At 35.7% G+C, this 24,722-nt stretch overlaps 1 protein-coding gene across 2 annotated transcripts in view; it reads left to right on the top strand.

Annotated features, from left to right (window-relative positions):
- The window catches only part of LOC123670981 (S phase cyclin A-associated protein in the endoplasmic reticulum), a 113,447-nt gene extending 101,875 nt beyond the window's left edge, over positions 1 to 11,572 (top strand). For both annotated transcript variants that reach the window (XM_045604598.1, XM_045604597.1), the window contains 2 exons: positions 10,385 to 10,555; positions 10,866 to 11,572. In XM_045604598.1, coding sequence (XP_045460554.1) covers positions 10,385 to 10,555; positions 10,866 to 10,940 — 246 coding nt within the window. In that variant the 3' untranslated portion in view covers positions 10,941 to 11,572. The remainder of the gene's footprint in view (positions 1 to 10,384; positions 10,556 to 10,865) is intronic.
- Positions 11,573 to 24,722: the final 13,150 nt, after the last annotated feature.

Raw genomic sequence — 24,722 nt, 5'->3', positions numbered from 1 at the left:
ACAAGCGCGACATCGACTTGGCCGTGTAGAGCGCGCGTGAATATTTCATACGACTTTATATTAAATGCATAAATTATTCGGACGATCGCCCGGTCCCGTTGATTAAATATTGGCACGCGATCGCGTATTTTGTGACGGAAATCACCCGGGCACCCCGACGCCATCTATTATTCAGCGTCGATCGGTGCGGGGGTTTCGGAAATCATTATTCCCGCGTAGATATAATGACGGTCTTGCCGGATTTCGAAAATTTCACGATGGATCTCGAAGCGTTGACGCGATGGGTAAAGGCTCTGATGGAGGGGTAGTTTATTCGAAATAACTACCTCTTACATTTGGAGGAATGGTGAAAGATGTTAGATTTAATTAGAGAGGTTCTGTTTCACTTCGACCTGATGGTCTTTTATGCCCCCATCAGAGCTATTCTCTTCATAACGTGATATACAGCTCGCCTTTCAGTTCCAGAGTTCTAATGAACTCCAGTATCTGGGATGGCTTCAAGGAGGTTAATTCCTCACTTCTTCAAGTTTCTTGTCCGAAGCAGATTTTGCGTTGGCTAGTGATGACGAAGCATCCCGTCACCAGGTTATCCGGAGTTTCTTCCTCTTCCCCACAGAATCTGCACTCGTCATTTTCTGCTAGACCCATTTTTATGAGGTGTTTCCTAAGGCGACAATGCCCTGTAAGGAATACAGTGAGGAGATGTAGTATATTTTTGCTAAGATCCAGATACTTCTTGGATCTCGCAGTGTCAAAGTTTCCAAGAAACTTTTTGGATTGATCCAAACCAGGAAGATTCCGCCAGAGTGATTCTCTCTCGGTTTTTTCCTTCTATTGTACCTCTTTTATGATGGTACATTTATCATAGCCATAGAAGGGTTCCGGGCCGATGAAAAGAGTTCCCCTTTTCTGGCAAGTGTGTTGACCTCTTCATTCCCTCTGATTCCTGAGTAGTCAGGAACCCAGTCTTAAACGACCTTGTTATTCTTGCCTATTTCATCGAGTTTTTTCGGCACTCCAATACCATCTAAGAATCGATTATATGTAACTTCAGTACTTTGATTGCAGCCCAACTATCAGAATGTATCGCTATATCACATTTCTGATTTCTTTTCCTAGGTTAATTTCTACACATCTTTCTATTGCTTAAATCTCTGCCCGAAAGACACTTGGACAGCGGCCCAAAGATATTGAGCATTTGGTATAGTATATCCAAAGTTACTCGAACTAGTCAATAAAAACGCTTGGCCAGATGTCCCTTTGAAGTGGATACCGCGATCCACTAAATACCGGGGTTTATTTGAAAGTATTCTTAGGCAATGAATTCACTGGCCCCGAAGGAATTTCTGAAAACTTGGACAACCCTTGTATAATCGGAATATGGCTTCCTCCTAGTGACTTTGAATGTACTATACCAGTCCTGAATACTCCAGCGCCATTCCCTGTCGTGATTTTGAAACCATCTGTGTATCTGTGGTATTCGTTTCAAGAGCTGGGATTGTGGACTGCTTTTCCCAATCTTCTTCTGTACTTAGTATCGTAATGAAGGTTTTTTCGATGCAAATTTTCTGTATCATCTGGTCACTGGAAGGTTCGTCAAGGAGGACCAGGCTCTCTTATTCCTAATACCCTCATTACCTTCCCTAGATAGTCTTAGGGTGGCTTCATAGGCCACTCTCTCTATCCTTTTTTTTTAATGATTTTTTATTTTCATGAATATTTTAAAAATATATCAGTGCTTTGTACATTGTATTGAACATATCATCAATTCGAAAACGAAAAATTACCAATTTTTTCATTCACAAATTAAAAATACAGTGAAACCTCCCTTGGCGGACACTCCCCATAAACGGACGCTCCCCACAAACGGACAATTTCCCTGGAACGGAGAAATTCGGGACAATTTTCTTGTTATACGAATTCTCATAAGCGGACACCTCTATCGGACGGACACGGACACCACAATTTTCCCAGCGGTGCCGAAAAACCTCCCATTAACGGACACGGAATTCTGAAGAGCGGCCAAAAATGAATATGTTGGTACCCACCAGTCAAAGACGATCTTGTAGTATTATTTTAACCCAACCGCGCAAACAGGAACTTCGGGGAACCCCCTTCATTTCGTTCATAATCGTCACAACCCAAATACGTTCTTAGTTTTCAATACACAGTATTACACAGTGCCGCTAGCAGTGAAACGCATGTTATTAGAATCATGGCGCCTAGAAAAAGATTTCTGACGTTGAAAGAGAAAATGGAGCTGATAAATATTGCAGAAAAGGAGAATTCATCAGTGCGCAAGTTAGCAGAAAGGTTAGTCATTCCTTCCGAAGTTATAAGAAGTTCAATTGTTCAAACCAGAAAGTTTAAATTTTGATAAGTTGTGTAATTTTTTCTTGAATCTTTTCAGATTCAACATAGGTAAAACTCAGGCGGCGGCAATTGTGAAACAGAAAGATAGAATTCGCGATATGTGGCAATCTGGTGATAGTCTGCAGCAAAAACTATGTAGATTGAAAAACATTCCAGAAAAAATTGACAGAGATTGTCTAGATTGGTTTTCCCGAGTGCGAAATCAGAACATCCCGGTTTCAGGACCATTGATTAAAGCGAAAGCGAAAGAAATTGCAAGCATGTTGAATTATGATAAATTCAGTGCTTCAAATGGATGGTTGCAAAAATGGAGGACAAGGCATAATATAAGTTTCAAAGCTATATCTGGCGAATCTGCGGATGTTAATGTAGAAAATGTAAATGAATTTCTACAAAATTTGCCATCTCTTCTTTTAGGATATAAACCAGAAGATATTTTCAACGCTGATGAAAGCGGTTTGTACTTTCGGGCACTACCAGATAAAACAATGGCACTCAAAAAAGAAAAATGCGTTGGCGGTAAAATGTCAAAAGAGAGGCTCACTATTTTATTCTGTGCTAACATGACTGGTCAAAAAGAAAAATTATTAGTAATCGGAAAAGCCGCCTGTCCACGCGCACTTAAGAATGTTTCAATCAAAGACCTGCCAGTTACATGGAAATCAAATTCCAAAGCATGGATGACTGGCGTCATAATGAAGGAATGGCTCATAGATATGGACCGAAGAATGAGGTTCCAAAAGAGGAAAATATTGCTATTTCTGGATAATGCTGGTTCACATCCGAAGGATGTGAATCTAACTAATATAAAACTATGTTTCTTACCACCTAACTGCACTTCGGTGTGTCAACCTTTGGACCAAGGCATAATAAAAAATGTTAAATTTTTCTACAGAGACTTGATACTGAAACATGTTCTATCAAAAATGGATAGTGCTTCATCAGCTTCAGAATTATCGAAATCAATAAATATTCTGGAAGCACTGTATTTCATTAAAACAGCTTGGGACAACGTTGCTCAGAGAACTATCCAAAATTGCTTCACTAAAGCGGGATTCAAGAAAAATGGGCCTTCTTCGAATCTCTCTGAAGAGGCATATGACGAAGAAGACTGCGTACCCTTGTCAGTACTAGCCACCTTTTTCAAAAACTGTAAAGCAGTGTGCAACACAGTGGATGATAGAGAATTTATTGATTTAGACGAAGAAATTACTACTGAAGAGCAATCCGATTTTGTCGATAAAAATGGAGAGAAAGATGACGAAGATCGAATTGAACAGGAGAGCAACATAGAAGGTTGCATTATTTCCGAAAGCACCAAAATAAAAACCAATAGCGAAGCACTGAAATTGATTGGCGAATTGAAAATATTTGCCCAAGAAGATTTTGTGGCTTTTCGACTGGTTAAAAATCTGGAGACCCACTTTCAAACACGTCTACTTTCTGAAAGAGAAAAAAAAATGACACAATCCAAGATTACTTATTTTTTCTGAATGAAATTCATAATGTACATAAACTGTTTCTGTAACAGCTTCATACTTTGCAATTCATTTTTCTTTAAAAAGTATATACATATTATATTTCAATAAATGCATTTCGTTTTATTTCTCTTTGTATTTATTTTGAACCTTCCCACAAGCGTACACCTCCCACGACCGGACAAAAAAGCTGGAACCAACGGTGTCCGCTCTTGGGAGGTTTCACTGTATTTACTTTCTACAATGGAGATTATTATTTAAGGGAATAATGTGAAAACCTCTTGAAAATCGATGATTTTTGAAAGAAGAAATATCTCTGACTTCGTTTTGAACCGAGCAGCCAAGTGGTGCTGTTCCCTTTTAAGTTCGAGTTGTTGACAATAAAAATACAGAAGAGCTTACCCTTTTCGCCGAATCTCTTCCATAACGATGAAGAACTTGCGTCAATCTCGTCATTGCGATATCATAAAATTGTCGAAATAATCTGTTGGCTTCAGATACGGGAAGAATTCGAGATCTATCCGCGGTTCTTGGAAACAGATAGCGTGTCCAAGCCGGGATTAGAGCGCATTCCGTATAGATACAGATGCCGGTGTCTCGGATCCCGAGTCGACATTAAGATAGCAAGTGGCGCCGTTCGCTCTAGCTCTTAAACATAATAACATACCTCTCCTACAGATATAATAATTTGTTTTTGGCGGCCGACCAATGGACTTTACGGGCCGATTCGATTGGGCCCGAACGCGATCCAACAACGTCGCGGAGGGCCTGTATACAGGGCGATTCCTAACTGCGGTACGCAACTTCAGAGAGGGATTCGTTAGGTCGTTATAAGAATAAAGTTTCTATGAATATGGAATATTTGGTGAAATTCCATTGCAAATCTCTTGATTGGAAAACTACAGGAAATCGATGAGGCCAATATAAAGGGGTTTTTTTTTAGAGCTATAGAACTTTAAATTGCAATAAAACAACGATGGATTATTCGATTGACATGAATTTTATTTATCCGCAAGATAATCTTGTGGTATTACATTTTAAATATGATTTCTGGCATATGACCGTCACGGCTGGCTCGGATGTAGTCCAATCTGGACGTCCAATTTTCGATTACTTTTTCCAACATTTATGGTCGTATATCGGCAATAACACGGCGAATGTTGTCTTCCAAATGGTCAAGGGTTTGTGGCTTATCCGCATAGACCAATGACTTTACATAGCCCCACAGAAAGTAGTCTAGTGGTGTTGAATCACAAGATCTTGGAGGCCAATTCACAGGTCCAAAACGTGAAATTAGGCGGTCACCAAACGTGTCTTTCAATAAATCGATTGTGGCACGAGCTGTGTGACATGTTGCGCCGTCTTGTTGGAACCACAGCTCCTGGACATCATGGTTGTTCAATTCAGGGATGAAAAAGTTAGTAATCATGGCTCTATACCGATCACCATTGACTGTAACGTTCTGGCCATCATCGTTTTTGAAGAAGTACGGACCAATGATTCTACCAGCCCATAAAGCGCACCAAACAGTCAGTTTTTCTGGATGTTACGGTGTTTCGACATATGCTTGAGGATAAGCTTCACTCCAAATGCGGCAGTTTTGTTTGTTGACGTAGCCATTCAACCAGAAGTGCGCTTCATCGCTAAACAAAATAAAATGGACGTAGTGCGCGATACGTATTCCGCACAGAACCATTATTTTCGAAATGAAATTGCACTATTTGCAAGCGTTGTTCAGGCGTGGGTCCATTCATGATGAATTGCCAAATCAAACTGAGAATAAATCACTTGGCAGCTGTTAAATCGGTCGCCATCTTGAACAGTAATGCCAACTTTAAGTTATATACCTCGAAAAAAAACACCCGTAACGACCGGATGTCCTCGCGCCATTCTGGAACAATCGGTTTGCCAAATTCGCACATGTCAGCAAATTCCAGCTGAACGAATATGACGGAACTCTACGTTCAAGTAACCTCTAGGTGAACAGCCCATGATGAAACTTTGAGTTAGCATATCAAAAATTATATAAACTTTACTGATTTACGCATTGCAATTCATTAAAATATTGAATTCTGCACTGCTACGGATTTACGACCCATTGAAAAAAGCAGAAACTTCTTTTGGGAACTAATTCTCGAAAGATACATGGTCCTTCGAGCCGGATATGAACCAGCGACCTATGGATTCGATGGCTTACTTTTTTCCTCAATACTATTGGCTGTTCTGCCACTGAGTTGCCACTGGACCAAATCTGTTTGAGAATATTTAAGACAATTCATAAATTTCCACCGATTTTTTAAATCTCAACGCCCTGTATTTCAGAAACGTAGCAACTCCGGCCATAAGTTCGTAGGACCTTTTTTTCTTAAAACGAACTAACGAATCTCCCTCTGAGGTTTCGTACCACAGTTAGGAATCACCCTGTATACTAAATCGACGATGGTATGCCTCGTGATCGAGGAATTTCGATTTTCGGAATTCTTTCCGTATCAAAAACCGTCGAAAGTCGGTTAAAGCCGTGTCCGTCTAGTCGAGATGAAAGGATTTATCTTTAATAGCTTGTACGAACTCTTAAGTATCTGCGTCGAGACATAGGAGTCGGACATAAATTGTTCTCATCTAATAGGACCTCATTTCCAAAAAACTTTGATAAGAGCGTAAGTATCGAATATATTTGATATTTCAAAAAATGAAAAAAGCGCTCACGTGAAGACAGGATCTTTTAAGAATTTTATATAGTGTGCAATAGGCTCATGAATGAACAAATCCTCAAAAGCTCCTGAATTCGCGCAGGGGTTCCCTTATTCATTGCTACATTTCAACTCGATGGTTTCTGTTGTCACTGAAGACTAGTTATTTATTTATATGAGTTTCAATTTCCTATGGTTCCAATGAGACTATCAACTTACTATTCTCACTCTAAATATACCTACACGCGAAATTTCACCATGATGAAATGTGTTTCCACAGAACTATTGGATATTTTATTCCAATATTCCCATTGCTTTTCTATGATTCTGATCACGGCTTTAACAATGAATTTTGCGTGAGGCCTAAAATTGATATTTCATATTTACTCGCTAAATCTCAGGATCCGCAGGATCTATTATCAGTTAATTTTTTCGATATTATGATTGAGTTTTCTGCAAGAAGCTTGAAATGGAACCCTGAAAAACAATCTCCAAAATGTCAGGAACTATCAGTACGGAGTTCAAAAGTTTAAACCTCAGAGTAATGAACATAGATAAGGGGAGCTTATGTCATTTTCAGTAAGCAAATTTTGTCCCCAACATGAACTATCAAATTTGACATGAAGCGCGCGGAAATGGAAACATATCAGTGATACGATATTTCATTAAATTCGCGAGTTTCTCCACAAAAAACGCACTTCTTATATCTTATAGTGAATCAACGTTTCATATCAACTCATAATATATTGAGATGAATATCTAAATATATCAGAAATTCAGAAAACAAACTTCAAGCTTTCCAAACGACGTGAAACAACCGATGACACTAGGAGAGCAATAGTTGCCAAACTTTGGATTTCAGCAGGTAGATATTTTGCATACTATAAAATCGACAATTAGGAAAATAATTTCATTGAATGAAATATATTTCATTCAATATAATATACATTCATAATGATATAGTAAAATTCTGGATTTAAAAATATATATCACAATCCGACTACGTAATCTAATCATGTTGGGGACATGTGAAAATTGCGTATACTCCCTCTATCAATGTTTATTACTCCACGGTTTTAACATAAATAGAATATCATCTATAGATCTCTTATCGAATAGTCTAACCAACTGGAAAATCCTACTGGTATACGCGTATATCGTAATTTTCGATTACAGTTTGGTTATTGCCTCAAGGTTTTCATATAATTTCGTGATTATGCTCTTTCAGCCTACAATGAATTCTCAGGACAAAAGCAAATGGCCTAATTTTAGCTTGCCGAATTCGAGAAAGAACTAGGATTTTTGTGCTTACTTTCGACTAGGGATTCACGGCTTGACTTGATATTCAGCTACTTGACTTGGGCTTGACTTGATATCAACTCAAATTCAAGTCAAGAAGTAATTTTTGTATGTCAAGTATTTATTTACCAAGTACTTGACTTGACATTAGAAGACTATTACTTGACTTGAACTTCAGTTGATCTCAAGTCAAGCCCAAATCAAGTATCTTGAATATCAAGTCAAGTCGTGAATCCCTACTTTGGATAGACCTTCAAGAAAGATCTTCGAATATGTCATCCCTGAGTAGCTCAGCCAAACTAAGCTTTAGTTGCACCTCTTTCTGTCAGTGAAAACTTGTTTTGCAGTTTTGGACGCCCATAAAAAAACTTTTTATGGAAATTTATTTTCACTAAAAATGACTAGGAATCGCAATATTTCCAATCCTAGAGAAAAAAAAACAAATGCGGTAAACAGTAGTAGCCTTCTCCACCGTCCAACCTCCAACCGCCCCCTACCTGCACCAAATCGATACCTTCGTTATTATAATTGTTCAAACACGGTGCGATAATCAAGGCCGTAAGGACGCGCCTTTGTCCGAAAAGTCGAAAAGTCACATCGCATGACATTCGGACGCGTTTGATTGGCGTGTACAAAAACAAAACGTAGAACTGGAAACGTGGAGCGTGTGCACCAAGATAAACATGTCATTTGTCGCACGGTAATGAATCCAAAAGGCAAATATTATTGGGGCGTCCGCTCTTTGACGGCACAGAGAGCGACGCGTGTCTCGCGCGCTATCGGGGCCGCGTTTACGTCGCGTAATCTAATCAGGAACGGACGGACGGCGTCGCGTATGCGGTCGGGGAGGTAGGGGCGAATTTCGGGATTTTCGACGCCGATAAGGATCGCCATTGTCGATGTTCCCAATTAGATCTGCCGATGTGGGTTGTGCGGTGGGTCGTACTTACGACAGGTAAAGGACGATTTCCGGATGTACAGGGCGAGCGCAATGTGGGATATTTTGTTTTTTTAAGGCCCGTTTCGTGAAATGAAATTGTTTTTATTTCATTCAAAATGAATTTCCATTAAGTGAGTGCCGGGCCGGCGCGAGGAATATTGGTGCCTGAAGCGGAGAATTTTTCGGTGTCTCCACTGAAAAAGCATCAAAAACAACATGATCTCCCTCATAATCCCCCTCCCTTCAATAAAACAGCACCTGCTCCGATGATAATGAAATTTCTCCTTCCAATGAAGAAAATTACGTTTTCAAGTTTTTGAATAAAATAAAGCAGAAAATACATAAGTCAAAAATATCGAAATACACTTAGTAGGTACTTATATCGTAAATATTAAAAATCCAATTTCGACATAACACTGCCTACGATTGAAGGATGATTACCCAATACCTATGACACCACAAGATACAAAGGGCGGTAGGATATGCAAAGTTCCAGTATTGCTGCGAAAACTAATTGGGATTACAAACATGTTTTCCACTGAAAACATTTGGCATTTAATAGTAACTACTTTCGAATGCAAAATCGTAGGAATTTTCCATATGTCGAATGTGTAAACATCGGCTTTCAGACAATTCGAAAGCGAAGGTTTTCGACTTTGTGAAATACATCATGATTTTATCCCTCATTCAACGAGGGTAGTACGGAATTCTGTTTATATTTGTAGGATTGCCATTTTTTATACAGCGGAACAACCTAACTTTGTTTTCAAGAATCAAGGATAAGGATGAAATATGAAAAGGTGCCAGCACACTGGGCCGAATTGCCGCCCCCAAATAGAAGTGCCTGAAGCGGTCGCTTCACTGTTTCACCCCTAACGCCGGCCCTGAGTTTGTGAAAATTCATCAAATATATATTCTTCTTCATACCGAAAGATATGAAATGTAATGTGCTATATTGAAACAATAACGATTTTGAATATTGAAGCAATTATCGAGAATAACATTGTAATTTTGGGAATGGTGCTTGTTGAAAATAAAATCGAACATCAAACTGATCATTAGGGAATCATCACGACAAGTAGCTTGATATTTCTGTAAGCTCGTTGGCTCTTAGATAAAATAAGGGGGTCCCCGAGGTCCGAGATGTACGAGATGGCGATTTCAAAATTGTTAATATTTTTGGTTTTTTTATACTGAATAATTTGATAGATGAAAGTGATTTTTACAAGGTTTCTTCTGATTTCATCATTTTTTTATTATATATATATTCTTTTGAGAATATATACATAATAAAAAAATGATGAGACACTAGAGAATGCTCAATATCAAGTAGTTTTATTGAATTCAAGTACTTGATAAATAAATATTTCACTTGACATTTTCAAGTCAAGCCGTGAATCTCTAATGATCATCTTGAAGTTGAAATATCAATCAATCATGTTGAGAGAACAAGTGAATTTTGATTTATTGAAGATTTTTTGATTTCTACGGATTTTAACACATTTTAACAGCATTTTTTGTTTTCCAGAAAAAAAAATCTACAATACACATTTGTCAGAAAGAGTTCATAATTTCATAAATAAATGATTGTATCTTTGTTTCAGATGCTACTGGTGAGTGGGCAGCCGCCCACAGTATTGCAGCAGTTATGTTCTCTACCCTTCCCGTATTTTTCGGTGGAATCCCTATCAGAAATTCTCTTTCCCACCCTTCTGGCTTGTTGCGTGTCTAACCCTAACACTACTGTGATACTTCAGCAGGAGCTTTCATATGATGTAAGTAGTAGAAACATTTCATCGCATGGAATTGTACTGACTCAAACCTCTAGCTTGAAATTGAGACAATTTACTTACGAACGACTAATATTTCCTTGATTTTTTATAATTATCTTCTACAAAGAACTGCTGAAATATTGATTCAGTTAATATAGTCCAACTATATTGATTCGAACAACGAATATCAACCGAAGATAAATGAACATCATACAAATCGAATGAATTAAAATTTTAGTCAAAATTTTAATTTTCCTTAATCCATCAAATAACATATTTCCTTGAGCAATATTAAGATTAATTTTTTTTTCAGATATTGGACGAGTACCGTAAGTCTGAAGCAGGCCAGGTGAATCGACTAGTTAAACTTTTAGCTAAGGAAAAATAATTCCATTTTGTATGATATCGATATATTTCGCAACTTTTCAGAATTCATTTAAGTTGTATTTTACATACCTTTCATTCCGATTGCTCGAATATTCAAAAAGTAATAAAATTCTTCCCAGTTTTTTAGACGTTGGACTTCTGATTGCAACGTTGGTTTTTATCGAACATTTACGATGAATCAAGCTAAAAATGTATTCTACACGATAAAGTTTTATTTGCTTCGATTACGTTGGAACTTTATTGGAATATTTTCAGTTATACGGTGAGTTTCAGGTACACATATTTTGGATACCTAGCGGACAGGCTACTATTCCGAAAGAAATTTATTTCGTTCATTGATCAGATATGCACTCGGAACGTAACATTTATTTTTTGACGTGCTTTGAATATTTTAATCGTTCCGCTATAAACCGAAGATGGAAAATTGCACAGATTTTTTCGTAACTGCTTTCTTCATCGACTAACAGTAGATTTCTCTACTAATTTTGTAATGAATGTATTTGTGCTTTAATTGTGATCATTTTTAGATATAATACTAGTTTGTGATTCAGTAAAATCTATTTTTTTTATTGGAGAAATTAATCACTTGTGAAATGTATTTTTATTGATGCAATAAAATATTGAGAATTGGTATTTTATTTTTTGACACTCCTAGGTGTGTGTGAGATTTTTCGAACTCAGCTTGTTCGTTCAAGAAAATCTATTGTGTTGGTTCAATTACTGTGTCTATATACCACAGCAGAAAATTATTCTATGGATCAGAGGGTTATGAAATCTGAAAAATATAAATAAGAAAATATTGGGAATATTGGACACAATTTTATTCTATTGTTTAATTTGTAACAACGCCGACGTTTCGAAACAGTTCGTTTCTTTTTCAAGGCTAAAAAATATAAATAAATATATAAGGCATACAATATGACATAACATGATAACACATTACCTAGTTACGACAAACAATATTGTACGTTTATTAAAATCATTAAGACAATCTTCAAGGAATCGAAATTCTTTTACACCGCAGATAATCAACATCAACATCCATTAAGTTATTTCCAATACGACAATGACATAAACATATGATTACGATAAAAATATTAAATGGACTTAACACTATTGACGTGGCCAGCACTCATCTTCTAATTATATTGTTATAAATCGTGCTTAGGTGTTGTACATCTTCTCTATGATTAACTGTGTTATTTACTTTTATATTAATCATTTCGCTTATATTTCTTTTATAACCAACCTCTTCCCTATCAAGAATCTGTACATTATCAAAATCAAATTTATGGCCCGTAGTCATTTGATGTAAAGTTAAAGCTGTTTTATTAAAATTTATAACACTCTTACTATCATATTTATGTTGTTTAATTCTATCTCGTAGAATAGAGATAGAATTAAACAACATAAATATGATAGTAAGAGTGTTATAAATTTTAATAAAACAGCTTTAACTTTACATCAAATGACTACGGGCCATAAATTTGATTTTGATAATGTACAGATTCTTGATAGGGAAGAGGTTGGTTATAAAAGAAATATAAGCGAAATGATTAATATAAAAGTAAATAACACAGTTAATCATAGAGAAGATGTACAACACCTAAGCACGATTTATAACAATATAATTAGAAGATGAGTGCTGGCCACGTCAATAGTGTTAAGTCCATTTAATATTTTTATCGTAATCATATGTTTATGTCATTGTCGTATTGGAAATAACTTAATGGATGTTGATGTTGATTATCTGCGGTGTAAAAGAATTTCGATTCCTTGAAGATTGTCTTAATGATTTTAATAAACGTACAATATTGTTTGTCGTAACTAGGTAATGTGTTATCATGTTATGTCATATTGTATGCCTTATATATTTATTTATATTTTTTAGCCTTGAAAAAGAAACGAACTGTTTCGAAACGTCGGCGTTGTTACAAATTAAACAATAGAATAAAATTGTGTCCAATATTCCCAATATTTTCTTATTTATTAAATAACAATGGATGATAACCAAGTAATAATCTGAAAAATATTTTTTTTTTCTGTGTATAAGTCTGTCAAACTCTCTTTGATGCCTTCGACATTTTCTTTGAAAGAAAAATAAACACATAAGACAGTGAAACTACGATCCGAGGATTCTTCGGAAAGTAAACCTCTCAAAATTTTACGTTTGTCATCCACTGATGACGGGATCTCAATACCTCGAATCGTAATCTCATAAGCGAGTTCATTCTGTTTTAGAAAATTTGGGTTGAGAGACATTTTCCACGATAGAAAATTCAAGAATTCAAAAGAAAAATTGAAAACTTATTAAAAAAACAAAAAAAAATAAATCTTGACTGAAAAATCAGATATAATTGACGAGAGATGATCCCAAAAATGATAATTTGAACTACCCGGAAGAGGTTATACATAATTTTGGCCCCACGTTGGGCGTCAAAGTTATGTGTAACATCTTTGTTACAACTCAAAATGTCGGTTGTTTGGAGTCGTGGTTCTGATCTCTGAATTCACCAAATGGAAGGGACAAAATCCCAGGTCGGTTAAACAACTCCTTTATTTACACAAGTATAAAAAAATAAATCCCGAATGAAAAATCAAATATAATTACCGAGAGATGAACCCAAAAATGATAATTTGAACTATCCGGAAGAGGTTACACATAATTTTGGCCCCACGTTGGGCGCCAAAGTTATGTGTAACCTCTTTGTTACAACTCAAAATGCCCGAGCACAGTCGGTTGTTTCGAGTCGAGGTTCTGATCTCTGAATTCACCAAATGGAAGGGACAAAAACTCAGGTCGATCAAACACCTCTTATATTCACACAAGTATAAAAAAACAAATCCCGACTGAAAAATCAAATATAATTACCGAGAGATGAACCCAAAAATGATAATTTGAACTATCCGGAAGAAGTTACACATAATTTTGGCCCCACGTTGGGCGCCAAAGTTACGTGTAACCTCTTTGTTACAACTCAAAATGCCCGAGCACAGTCGGTTGTTTCGAATCGAGGTTCTGATCTCTGAATTCACCAAATGGAAGAGACAAAAACATAGGTCGATCAAATACCTCTTATATTCACACAAGTATTTTACGATCTGAATTTTAAAATATCTGGTACCAGAAAAATTGACATACAATATTTTACAAAATGTAAATATATATAGGTGAATCTGAAATTTATAAATGTACCAGAATAAAGAGAGTAATTAATCAAATTCACAAGTTACTTCACTGAAGAGATAAAAGTTCTTGCTCTATACTGAGCCAATCTTTTTTTAGACTTTTCAACACTTTACTGCATACATGGCGGCAAATTTAAATATTGCGTTGATTTTGGGACACCCTTTCAAACCTATGTATACCTATTTTAATGTATCTGCAAACTCCCTCTCTCAAGCAATTTCAACTACGAGTAACACGATGATGTTTCGAACCGTTACATTCAGCTGTCCCCTACTACACACGGCGCGAAAATGGGAAATTCCTTCCATTCCAACAACGCAACAATATCTGTCCGCCCAATACATCACCGTATATGTTAATTACGCCACAACGTATCAGCCATAAAGAACGCTGCATTCAAAATTAACGGTACCTATCGGTGAATAATGAACGTTATATCGACGCCGCGCTGATGATGATCTAGCAGCAACATATATTTCCCGTTTTTTTCCCGCGATCGCGCGGCTTTTAACATCGGTCGGTCTGTCTGTGAATAAACAAGAAATTGACGTTTTAATGCGTGGGAGGCAATGTTGTTTATCATCGGCAACCGGCGCTGATGGAGAGACGTCGCGTTCCGAACTTGATAGATGGGCGTTTCCGATTGATATTTCTGTTTATTATTTCCGATGATGGACCTGTGGAATTGAAAGTTCTTGAACCTAAGGTAAATGTCCCAATGATCGACGATAGGGATGTTGCGTCATATAATAAAATCAAATGAATTTAGGTTTTACACATTAAAGGCCGTTTTTAAAATACTGAAATAGCATTTTCATTATCTTATTTCTCGAATTCAATTTAATAATATTGATTTAAATTGTGTTACTTCTTATCGACTAGCACGTGACTGCGAACGTCAATCAGGGCAATTTGACGTCATAGCACTAGAACCTTTAGAACAAAGACAAACTAATCTTATATCAGTAGATATCAGTTCAGAGTGACAGACCGTTAGCACGTGATGACCATATATAAAGTAGTTAGTTTATCTATGGTAGTGATGGCTTCGAGGGTGATCTGAATTTTTTCAATTGATTTTAATGAAGTATCTTTATATTTTCAGAGCGGTGTCAAAGCTCAGTAATTACTTCATTCTCAAATTAATTGGCTAGTTCATCAATTCTAAAGTCTAAGGCATGACGATAACATCATAGCAAATATTCATTTCTGTGGTTTTTTCCACAACACAACAAAGTTGCATTCAGCCAAAGTACCCAATTTTTTGAATTCCAGAGATAATATTTTCTTAAGATCACATTACTCGAAAACGGCGCTTCGTACGAGAAAATATGAATAACTTTTAAGAGTTGGGTTCTTCGAATCGAATTCGGGTATTTTTATGGAATGTAATGTTCATAATGAAGAAACTGAAATATGTGGATAAAATTTTGTGTTCATATAAGATGCATCACATCAAGGAAAAGCTATATGCCAAAAATAATTTCCTTCGACAGAACTATTTACGAGATATAGCCGAAAATTATATTTTTTATCGATTTTCAACAACCTGTATCTTTTTAACCGAGGCGAATTGGAAAAAATTGTTGAAATATATGTACAAGTCAAAGACTCACCCTATATAAAAAAACCATGAATTATTAGTAGATTATTATGACTTCTTCTTGCTGGATATGCGCAATGAGTTCGATATGACCAAGCTTAAGCCAGTTAAGCAAGAAGAAGAAAACACAAGCCACGTTCTCGCTGGATCATAGACCTGAACTAACTAGCTTTTGTACAAGAGACAACCAGTTCATTTTCTGACCATATACCTCAGTGATGTAATTCGTTCATTTACCAAATAAACTCCATTATCATTATTATTATTAATAATAAAATAATTATTATTATTAATAATAAAATAAAACTCACTTCGTTTTATTTTATTTATAATGAATTTCCGCCAAGTAAGGACCGAATCCATTAAATATTATTATTAAAAATATTTATTATTATTATATTTATCATATTATCCTGTATATACCTGCTGAAATCCAAGGTTGGCCCCTATTGCGCTCCTAGTGTCATGGGTCTGTTCACGCCGTTTGGCGAGCTTGAAGTTTGTTTTCTGAATTTCTGATAGATTTGGGTATTTATGTATCTCAATATATTTTGATTTAATATGAAACATTGATTAACTATGGGAAATTAGATTTTTTTTTCGGAGAAACCCGCGAATTGACTGAAATATCTTATCACTGATTTGTTTTCATTTTCGCTCCCCTTATGCCAAATTTGATAGTTCATGTTGGAAACGAAATTCGATAACAGAAAATGACGTATGCTCCCTCTATTTACGTTTATTACTCTGTTGATAAATATTGCTTACAGTTTTCAATGATTTTTTGAAAATCGTCTCTTTTCCCAGTCGGTCCCTGTCCAACACAAACACACAGTGTATCCGGTAGAAAAATACCCCTTAATGAAGATTTCCACTCAACTGTATCAAAAATACCCACTACCGCTCGGATATCCCTGCTTCAACTTTCAATTACTGCGCGACAACCACCGCAAAAGAAACAATAAACTGAAGGTTGCAGAGTTTAACGACTGTTTTGACTTCTAAAAGCTTGTAAACAAGGATTCCTACTCTAGGAAGTCGTTGGGTAGAGCATTCTGCCGCTTACGACTACTGCTTATTTACCAAACTTTCGGGGAGTTGACGCCTATCCTGAGATCACATTCTAACGAGTTTATTCGTAGCTTTGTTACACATTTTAATTCCTTTCGTTCTCGATGGAAATTTATAATTGGATGGAGTCATAGAGTAATAAACATAGATAGAGGAAGTATACGCAATTTTTACATGTCACCAACATTGTGAGGTTATGTTGTCGGATGGTGATTTATTTACAATTTTACTATGTCATTATGAATGTATATTATATTGAATTAAATAAGTGATTTTAAGTGATTCCCGATTAAATATGCAAATTTGAATATTTGGTATCCGATATTTTTTCTAATTGTCGAATTTATAATGAGCAGAATATTTATTATTTTCTGTATCTAACTGCTGAAATCCAAGGTTTGGCAACTTTTGCTCTCCTAGTGTCATCCGTTGTTTCACGTGGTTTGGCCTGCTTGAAGTTTGTTTTCTGAATTTCTGATATATTAAGGTATTTTTCTCAACATATTTTGAATTGATATGAAACGTTGATTCACTATGGGACACAAGAAGTGCGTTCTTTGTGGAGACACTGGCGAATTGAGTAAAATATCGTATCACTGATATGTTCTCATTTCCACGCGCTTCATATCAAATTTGTTAGTTCATGTTGGGGACAAAATTTGCTTACTGAAAATGACATATGCTCTTCTATGTTTATTACTCTGAGGATGGAATACTAGAAATATTTTGTGTCATTTAATTATTTATAAGCGTGCAATGTCGTTCCATAATAATGCTATAAATGTAATTCTTCAGAATTCAGAAACTTATGGTTAGTAGAACAATTTCTATAGACATTGCCAGTTTTACGCTATGTAGAGTGTTGGTATAGTTTATTCAAAGTCACTTGAACTATTCCATAAAAACTCTTGGCCATAGATGTCCCTTTGAAGTGGATACAGCGATCTGTAAAATAACGGGGTTTATCTAAAAGTATTGTTAGGCAATAAATTCACTGGACCCAAAATAATTTCTGGAAACTTGGACAAACCTTGTATAATTGAAATATTCATCTTCCTCCAAGTGACTTTGGATAAACTATATCAGCATGATCATGTAATTAATGGGACGTTACTTATCAAGCAGGATTTAGATTTTTACAAAAAATAAGTGATAGTTTCACATAATAACTGAACAAAGTAACAAGTTATTTGACAATTCTTACACCAGCCTACTACTTAAACAAAAAAATAACAAGGAAGTTCAAATTTGCGTATCTACACTCGTATTTTTGAAGAGTGTGAATATTGTTGAATTTGTAATTTTTTTCTTTATCACCTCATAAGGAGATCCAATATGGCGTCCATAAGAAAAAAAATTGATTATGAAAAACAGGAAAAATCTGACGACACCATTGAAATCGTTATATTAGATAAAGGCTTCAAACCGAATTTCGTGAAGTTATCTTCAGAATCAAATGAGATATACAGAAAAAAAAAATCTCGATTTTTAGTTTTTTCGAGATATCTCGGGAACCATTGGAAATATGTTGGATCTGTTAACATCAAAACAATAATCCCTAAATAACGCAACTTTTTTGTAATTTAAGCCTCCCTGTATTTCTAACGGTTTTCAATATCCCTGTAGTGCCCCTTTAAATGGTTCTAACCCTGTATAATAATAATATCCAGGACAAAATCAGTTTTCGTTCCGGGAAATCCAGTTGAGGGCCTTGAAGAAATATCGATTGGCCGACTCAGACAGGTGAGGCAGATATGACTGGCGAAAGCGAAGTTTCTCTCTGAGAGGCGCCCCAAGCTGTCACTCATTTCCAACGATAGAGTTGCACTTTGCCAACGGCAACGCTTCCTCTTCCCACCACCATTCGGAGGGTGCCAGCAAGAGCTTTACTCTCGTTTATTAATGATTCAGTTTTCGAGCTAACCCTTTTAGAAAATATCAGAAGAAGGTTCTTTGTAGGCGGGGAATATGAAAAAAAACAAAATTTCCTCAGCTTTATCCTCGATATTTCAAAGTTGGGTGAGAAAAAGTAGCAAAGTGAATTTTTTCTTGGGAATTTTGTGTCATGTATATTGATACTGAATGAAAATTAACCAAATGAAAATTATTACACTGGGTGATCCATTCTAAAAGATCCACTAAAATAACTCCTTGGAAAGAGCTTGGACAAAAAATGTGTCAAATGAAAGTTTCTTAGTCTTCAGGGATATTAAATATAGACACTGTGACCTTGGAGTTTGATTTCAAGGTCGAGTAAATATTTTTGTATAGGAGATATACATTTTCCTTTGAAGAATCTCAATCTTCGTAAAAAACTAGTATCATTTTGTCTCTATCGTCTTTGCTATAAAATTAACTGTTGTAGAGCTGAGAAATGTTTATGTTTAGAATGGTTATGATCAAAATCTTCTGTACTCAAACTACTGAACATATTTGAAGAAGTAAGTATCCATGGAGAGACAAATAACAAATCAAAAACATATTTTCAATTAATGGAATCAAACAAAACCTTAAGTAACCCTCACTCTTTTTATACGTAGAATCGATTGAAATATGACAAAATTTGGTTCTTATTTGAAAATTTTGAGTTTTAATGAATTTGCCCTGATTCATGATCTTCGGATAAACACTCTGTAGATTTTTCATTCAACTGCGAATAGGTTTATAGTACTACGTATTTGCAGAATAGAAAATGATAAAGGTTTTTTCGAAAAAAAAATTTCTGCAGAAATATGTAAAAAAATGTGAGTCCTCGTCACCATAATTTTTATCATAACAATCCCATTAATTCATGAACCGTTGAGTTTTTACCCAAGGTATGGCATATAGCTGCAATTGTCATAAAAAAAGTTATCTAATGATGCAATAATATACAGGGTGTGACATTTGAAGTAGTACAACTGGACATTGATATCGACTACGGGAAATTGATAAATGATCCTGATGACGGTCAAAATGATGACCGAAAGCTAGGATGATACAATAAATGAGATAGATCTTATATAGCTTGACTACTACACCCGATATCCCCGAATTATAAGGAAGTAGTAGTATGTTTCCGGTATAAACGGAAACTGTAGAGATCTGAAAATATTTCAGGGTGAAAGATAATTGTCTCAAACCTCAACATGTAAATTTTCAGCACAAAATTGTGATCAGTTTTTCGTAAACTCCTAATAGGCGGTGAATCACCCTGTATAAGAACGAAGGTGAAGTTATGAAATCGTAGACTAAACATTTTTTCATTCCAAAAGGGGTTACAAAGCTTTCTCTAGCTTCTGTAGGTTGAGGCAGAAGCAGAATACACCTAAAAAATTTTCGACTTTCAATAGCTTCAACACTTTCATCATTCCTTGTTCTACTGTAAAAATCGCGTACAGGCTCTGCCTCTGCGATCAAGGTTTATATTTAATGAACTATTATTATTATTGAATATTCAGTAGCTGAAGAAATACGCTAATAAATATAAAAATTGGAGTATTAAAACGGTAAAAATCCCACTGGATCCAAAGTCGTAAAAAATCCGACGAAAATCTTGTTTGGATGAACACAAGATAGGAAAGATTCATCTGTCATCTCGAATCCTTCTATTTCTGGAAATATTTAAGGGTATTGTGAACGGGTGTTTTCGCATCAACACCTAATGCAAGACCGCCATTAGGGTGTCATGTCGGCACAGTGTAACAACTTGTCATATTCTCTTTACAACCCCCGTCTTGAAAGCATTATTTTTAGAATGCCACTTAACGAAGCTTTACATCTCGACGTTCAGGACCGAATTAACTCGAATTTATGTGTTGGTTTCCTTTCCGCATCATCGGAATCACCATAACAGTGAGATTTCTCTGTTTTTTTAGCACTTTGTTGTTCGGGAATTCTAAAGAAATACAAACAAATACATATTCATTTATTAGCCTCAATGTATGTATAGGAGCCCAGTGTTAATATTTAATGGTATATCACCATTAGTTACACAGCAGTGGCGGCTAGTGACAGTATAAGATGGTGAGGCACAAAAGAAAATAAATATAATCATTATTTTAATATACATATTCAAAAATGTGTACATATCTTTCTGGAAGTGAGAGAACATTGAAAAATAAGTATAGTTTGATGAATAAACTTATGGCCCAAAATGCATATTAAGGAAGATATATCCTCGGATATATCATTCCAAAATTGATAAAATCAAAAAAATTCCTTCGTACAACTTCTAAACGGTAAATGCCATCAGATTCAAATATCGTATATAAATGTATGTTATTAAAATTCATTCTTTCATTACACTCCAACATTTTTGATATTGTTATAAAGGGTGTCAACCGCTCCTTGGTCTGTCACGTTGACAATTGGTCAGGACACCTTTGAGCGTGGGCTTCTTCAATTAGAGCCACAATTCTTGCACTGTGAATCTCACTCATCCCGGTGTACAGTCAAAACCGTAATATTCAACTGCTTTCACGAACGAAATACTCGCACTGAAATTGTGATCTCCTAAAAAATAGTAAAATTCAACAACTGTTTCTTGAAAAAATATGTGGAGATTTAAGAAAAAAACATTCATAAAACCCCACAAAAAATTGTTGATATTTGATAAGTCCCCTTCATAATAGAATAAGATGATGCAAAACATTTGAGTCTATGTAATAATAATAATAATCTTTATTCAATAAATAGAAAGGAGTGTTTCACAATAAAATGAAATAAATGAATAAATCTGATGAGCGATAAGTGATGATCCGCATAAATATAAAAAGTCAATAAAAATTATTACATAAAAGTATACTAATGAATAGTACCTAAAAATAGAGATTACAAAAATGTCTTTATAATTTAACATTTGTTTGCTTAACTGTGCCCAATATCAATATTGAAGATGTACTTCGTTGCATTTTGGAGATTTCTTGCCGATGACAACAATTGCTTCTTCAGATATCATGGTTTCGGGCCAGATTTTGATGAACATGATTTGTTTTTTCCATTCAAAGTTGAAGCGTTAAGAGAGAGTATTCTGTTAGACATATCATTATTGTTTTGTTTCTCGGACTCCTCCACGTATGTATCTGGCGCAGAGGTCGATTTCCTAGCCTGCTAAGAAAGTTTCTGATGAATATCTCCAACTCTACTACTGCCGTGACCCCTACTGCTCTATCCTAATGAGGATTTTTCTTAACCAAGGTTGTGGGTAAAGTAAGAAACAAAATTCATGACTGCGTTATTGCGTTATCCTAGAAGGTGAATAGGACTTCGAGGACCTATTGAGTGGCCACCGCTTTCTTCAGACTCGGCCCCCTTTGCCTTTTTTTGTGGAGTCATTTGAAATTAAAGGTTAATTTTTACAGACCAAATAATATAGAAGAGTTACTGTGAAGAATTCTTGCCGAAGTAGAGCAGATCACCCCTGAAGTCCTTTCGAAGCGTTCAAAATGTTTACACTCATATCGGTCAGTGCTAAATAGTTAACGGAGCATAATTTGAACATTTGCGCTGAATTTCGTTTATTTTTTTAAAGCTATGAAGATTTTCTTTCGTTTCTATTTCAACTCTCATAGTGAATGTGTTATTGTCTCGAAAAATATTAAAGTACAAACCAAAACTCGGGTGCCGTGTTATTGAGAACGGATTATAGAAGGTGATAGGGGTTAATCGGTCTGTTCGTGATGATCCCGTCCTCTTCATTCGGAAGCGTGCAAATGCTTTAAATGTGCTTAGATCATCGCAACACCTCATTTTGCACAAAAATCTGAAGCTATTATGACCTAAGAATAGGACGAAGCAACTTCCTTGAAGGAAATCTACTGCTGAGGCCCCTACTACGGTCGCCCAAAAATATGGACTGTAAGAATTTCAAGCTGACATAAACTGGTCGATGTCTTCTTCAGTGAAAATTTTTATAGAAAACCAAACTTTTTTGCAGCATCCATGCATCAATAGCTGGAGTCATCATTCATTTCAGATCGACTAACCTCGAGTTTGAGACCCTGTGTCTTATATTAATCGAAACATCGACCCCAAATCTTCGATTCTGCCTTCTGAGCATATTTTTCTTCAATTGATGAAGGATCCCACATAATACATTCTCAAACTTGGACTTCTTGAAATATCAAACTGTTTCAAACATTTTAAACGAGACGAGAGATTAGTACAAATTAGTCTGATTGATTAGGCTGTTGTAGTTTTCAATAGAAAAATTGAAGAAGCTAGGTATATGTACTATAAAGTTGTGAATATTTACTGGTACCTATTCATAAGTTTACAATTGTTCTAGTTTCATAAAATGAATGTTAACCAAAGAATTCAAAACTTCTAGAAAATTTGCCTGTTATATTTTAACTTCTTGTTTGATAAAACAGTCGCCTTGATATCCCTATTGAATGAACAACCTCCTGGCATCCTATTCATAACTGAAATTCGAATGTTTATGTGGAAAACGACTGGATGTTCACGTGAAATATGAGAGCGTTTATTCAATATGCATCACCGCCCTAACCTCAATGTTTGTTGTTCCCAACAGTCATCCATCCCCGTCGTACCCCATCTTCGTATTTATGAAATGCGATACTTGTAGTTTGCCTAACCTTATGACATCCGAGATGACTCGTCTGCCATTGACTGGTGCCTGCCATTCCATACTCATTGCAGAGTCTCTTTTATTTTAGCATGCGGAGGATAGCATTTCCACTGATGAATAAGTGAGTGCGTACTTGCCTATTTTTATGTGCATATCCAGGACTGAAGGCCTATTTTTCTGATTGCGGAATTATTATGCTAGTGGAATTGCTTGCTTTTGATGGCAATTATTCGGAAATTGCTGATTCTCTAGTCGTTAAAGTTTCATTTTTACAGTTCCTAAATTGGAGGTACAAATGGAAATGATGGATTCATCAGATCATTTAAAGAAAAAAAGTTTCATAAAAATGGGCCCGAAAACGCTTTGTTTTCGAGATACAGGGTGTAAAGTTTGATTTTCTGATAACACCTTCCCTCCACAAGATATTCAACAGATATTTGGCATCCATATGTCCATTTGAAGTTTTCATCATCTGATATGGTAATAAATCTACAGGGTGATATTTTTTCTTATTTCCTCCAGGATACTTTTTTGGTGAACCACTGGTAGTTTTGAAAAATGTGAAGAGAAACTTTGGTCCAGTACTACACTTTTTGGTTTCTATATTATATAGTTTGGGTGAAGTAAGAAACAAAATTCATGACTACGTTCGTGAATGTTATTCAGAGACACGATCGGACTGGTCAATAAATGTCCGGAAGTCAAGGACCTATTCCTCAGACATGACCCGCTCAGACTTTTTTTGTGTGGTCATTTAAAATCAAACATTTATTTCGATAGGCCAAATAATTACAGCAAAGAATTTGCGTGGAAGTGTAAATATTTGTTTTTTTTTTTGGATTGAATAAATTTTCTTCCGCGATAATTTAATCTTTGAATCTCACTGTAAATGTGTCATTTCCTCAAAAAAATTGTCGTCGATGGTATCATTTTTATGCCAACAATTATCTCCTTAGAATCGTTGCATAGCTTTCTATGGGAAGATCCATGATTGTCAGGGTGTCTTATTCATACTCAAGTCGATATGGGTGTTCCTCAAGGATCGGCATTGTGGCCTCTTCTGTTTATATTGTTCGTAAATGATATGCCTGGGCGTATAAACTAATTAAATTAGTTTTGGTTGCGGATGACACCTCTATTGCCCTAGCATTTGAAGTTACTAACGAGCTCCTTTTCATTGACTGGTGTAGAGCAAAGGCGCTCATTGGAAATATAGAAAAACAAACCTCATATCTTTTGGAATAAGGGGTTCTGTTCTAATGACCCTCCAGTTGGGAGATGTGCAAAATTCTTCCACGGAAAGTGTAAAATTTTTGGGTGTTCATCTCGATAGTAATTTGAGATAGTG

This window comes from Harmonia axyridis, chromosome 1 (assembly GCF_914767665.1).
Source record: "Harmonia axyridis chromosome 1, icHarAxyr1.1, whole genome shotgun sequence".
NCBI classification, from domain to species: Eukaryota; Metazoa; Arthropoda; class Insecta; order Coleoptera; family Coccinellidae; genus Harmonia; species Harmonia axyridis.
This window is presented reverse-complemented; position numbering and strand designations above follow the sequence as displayed.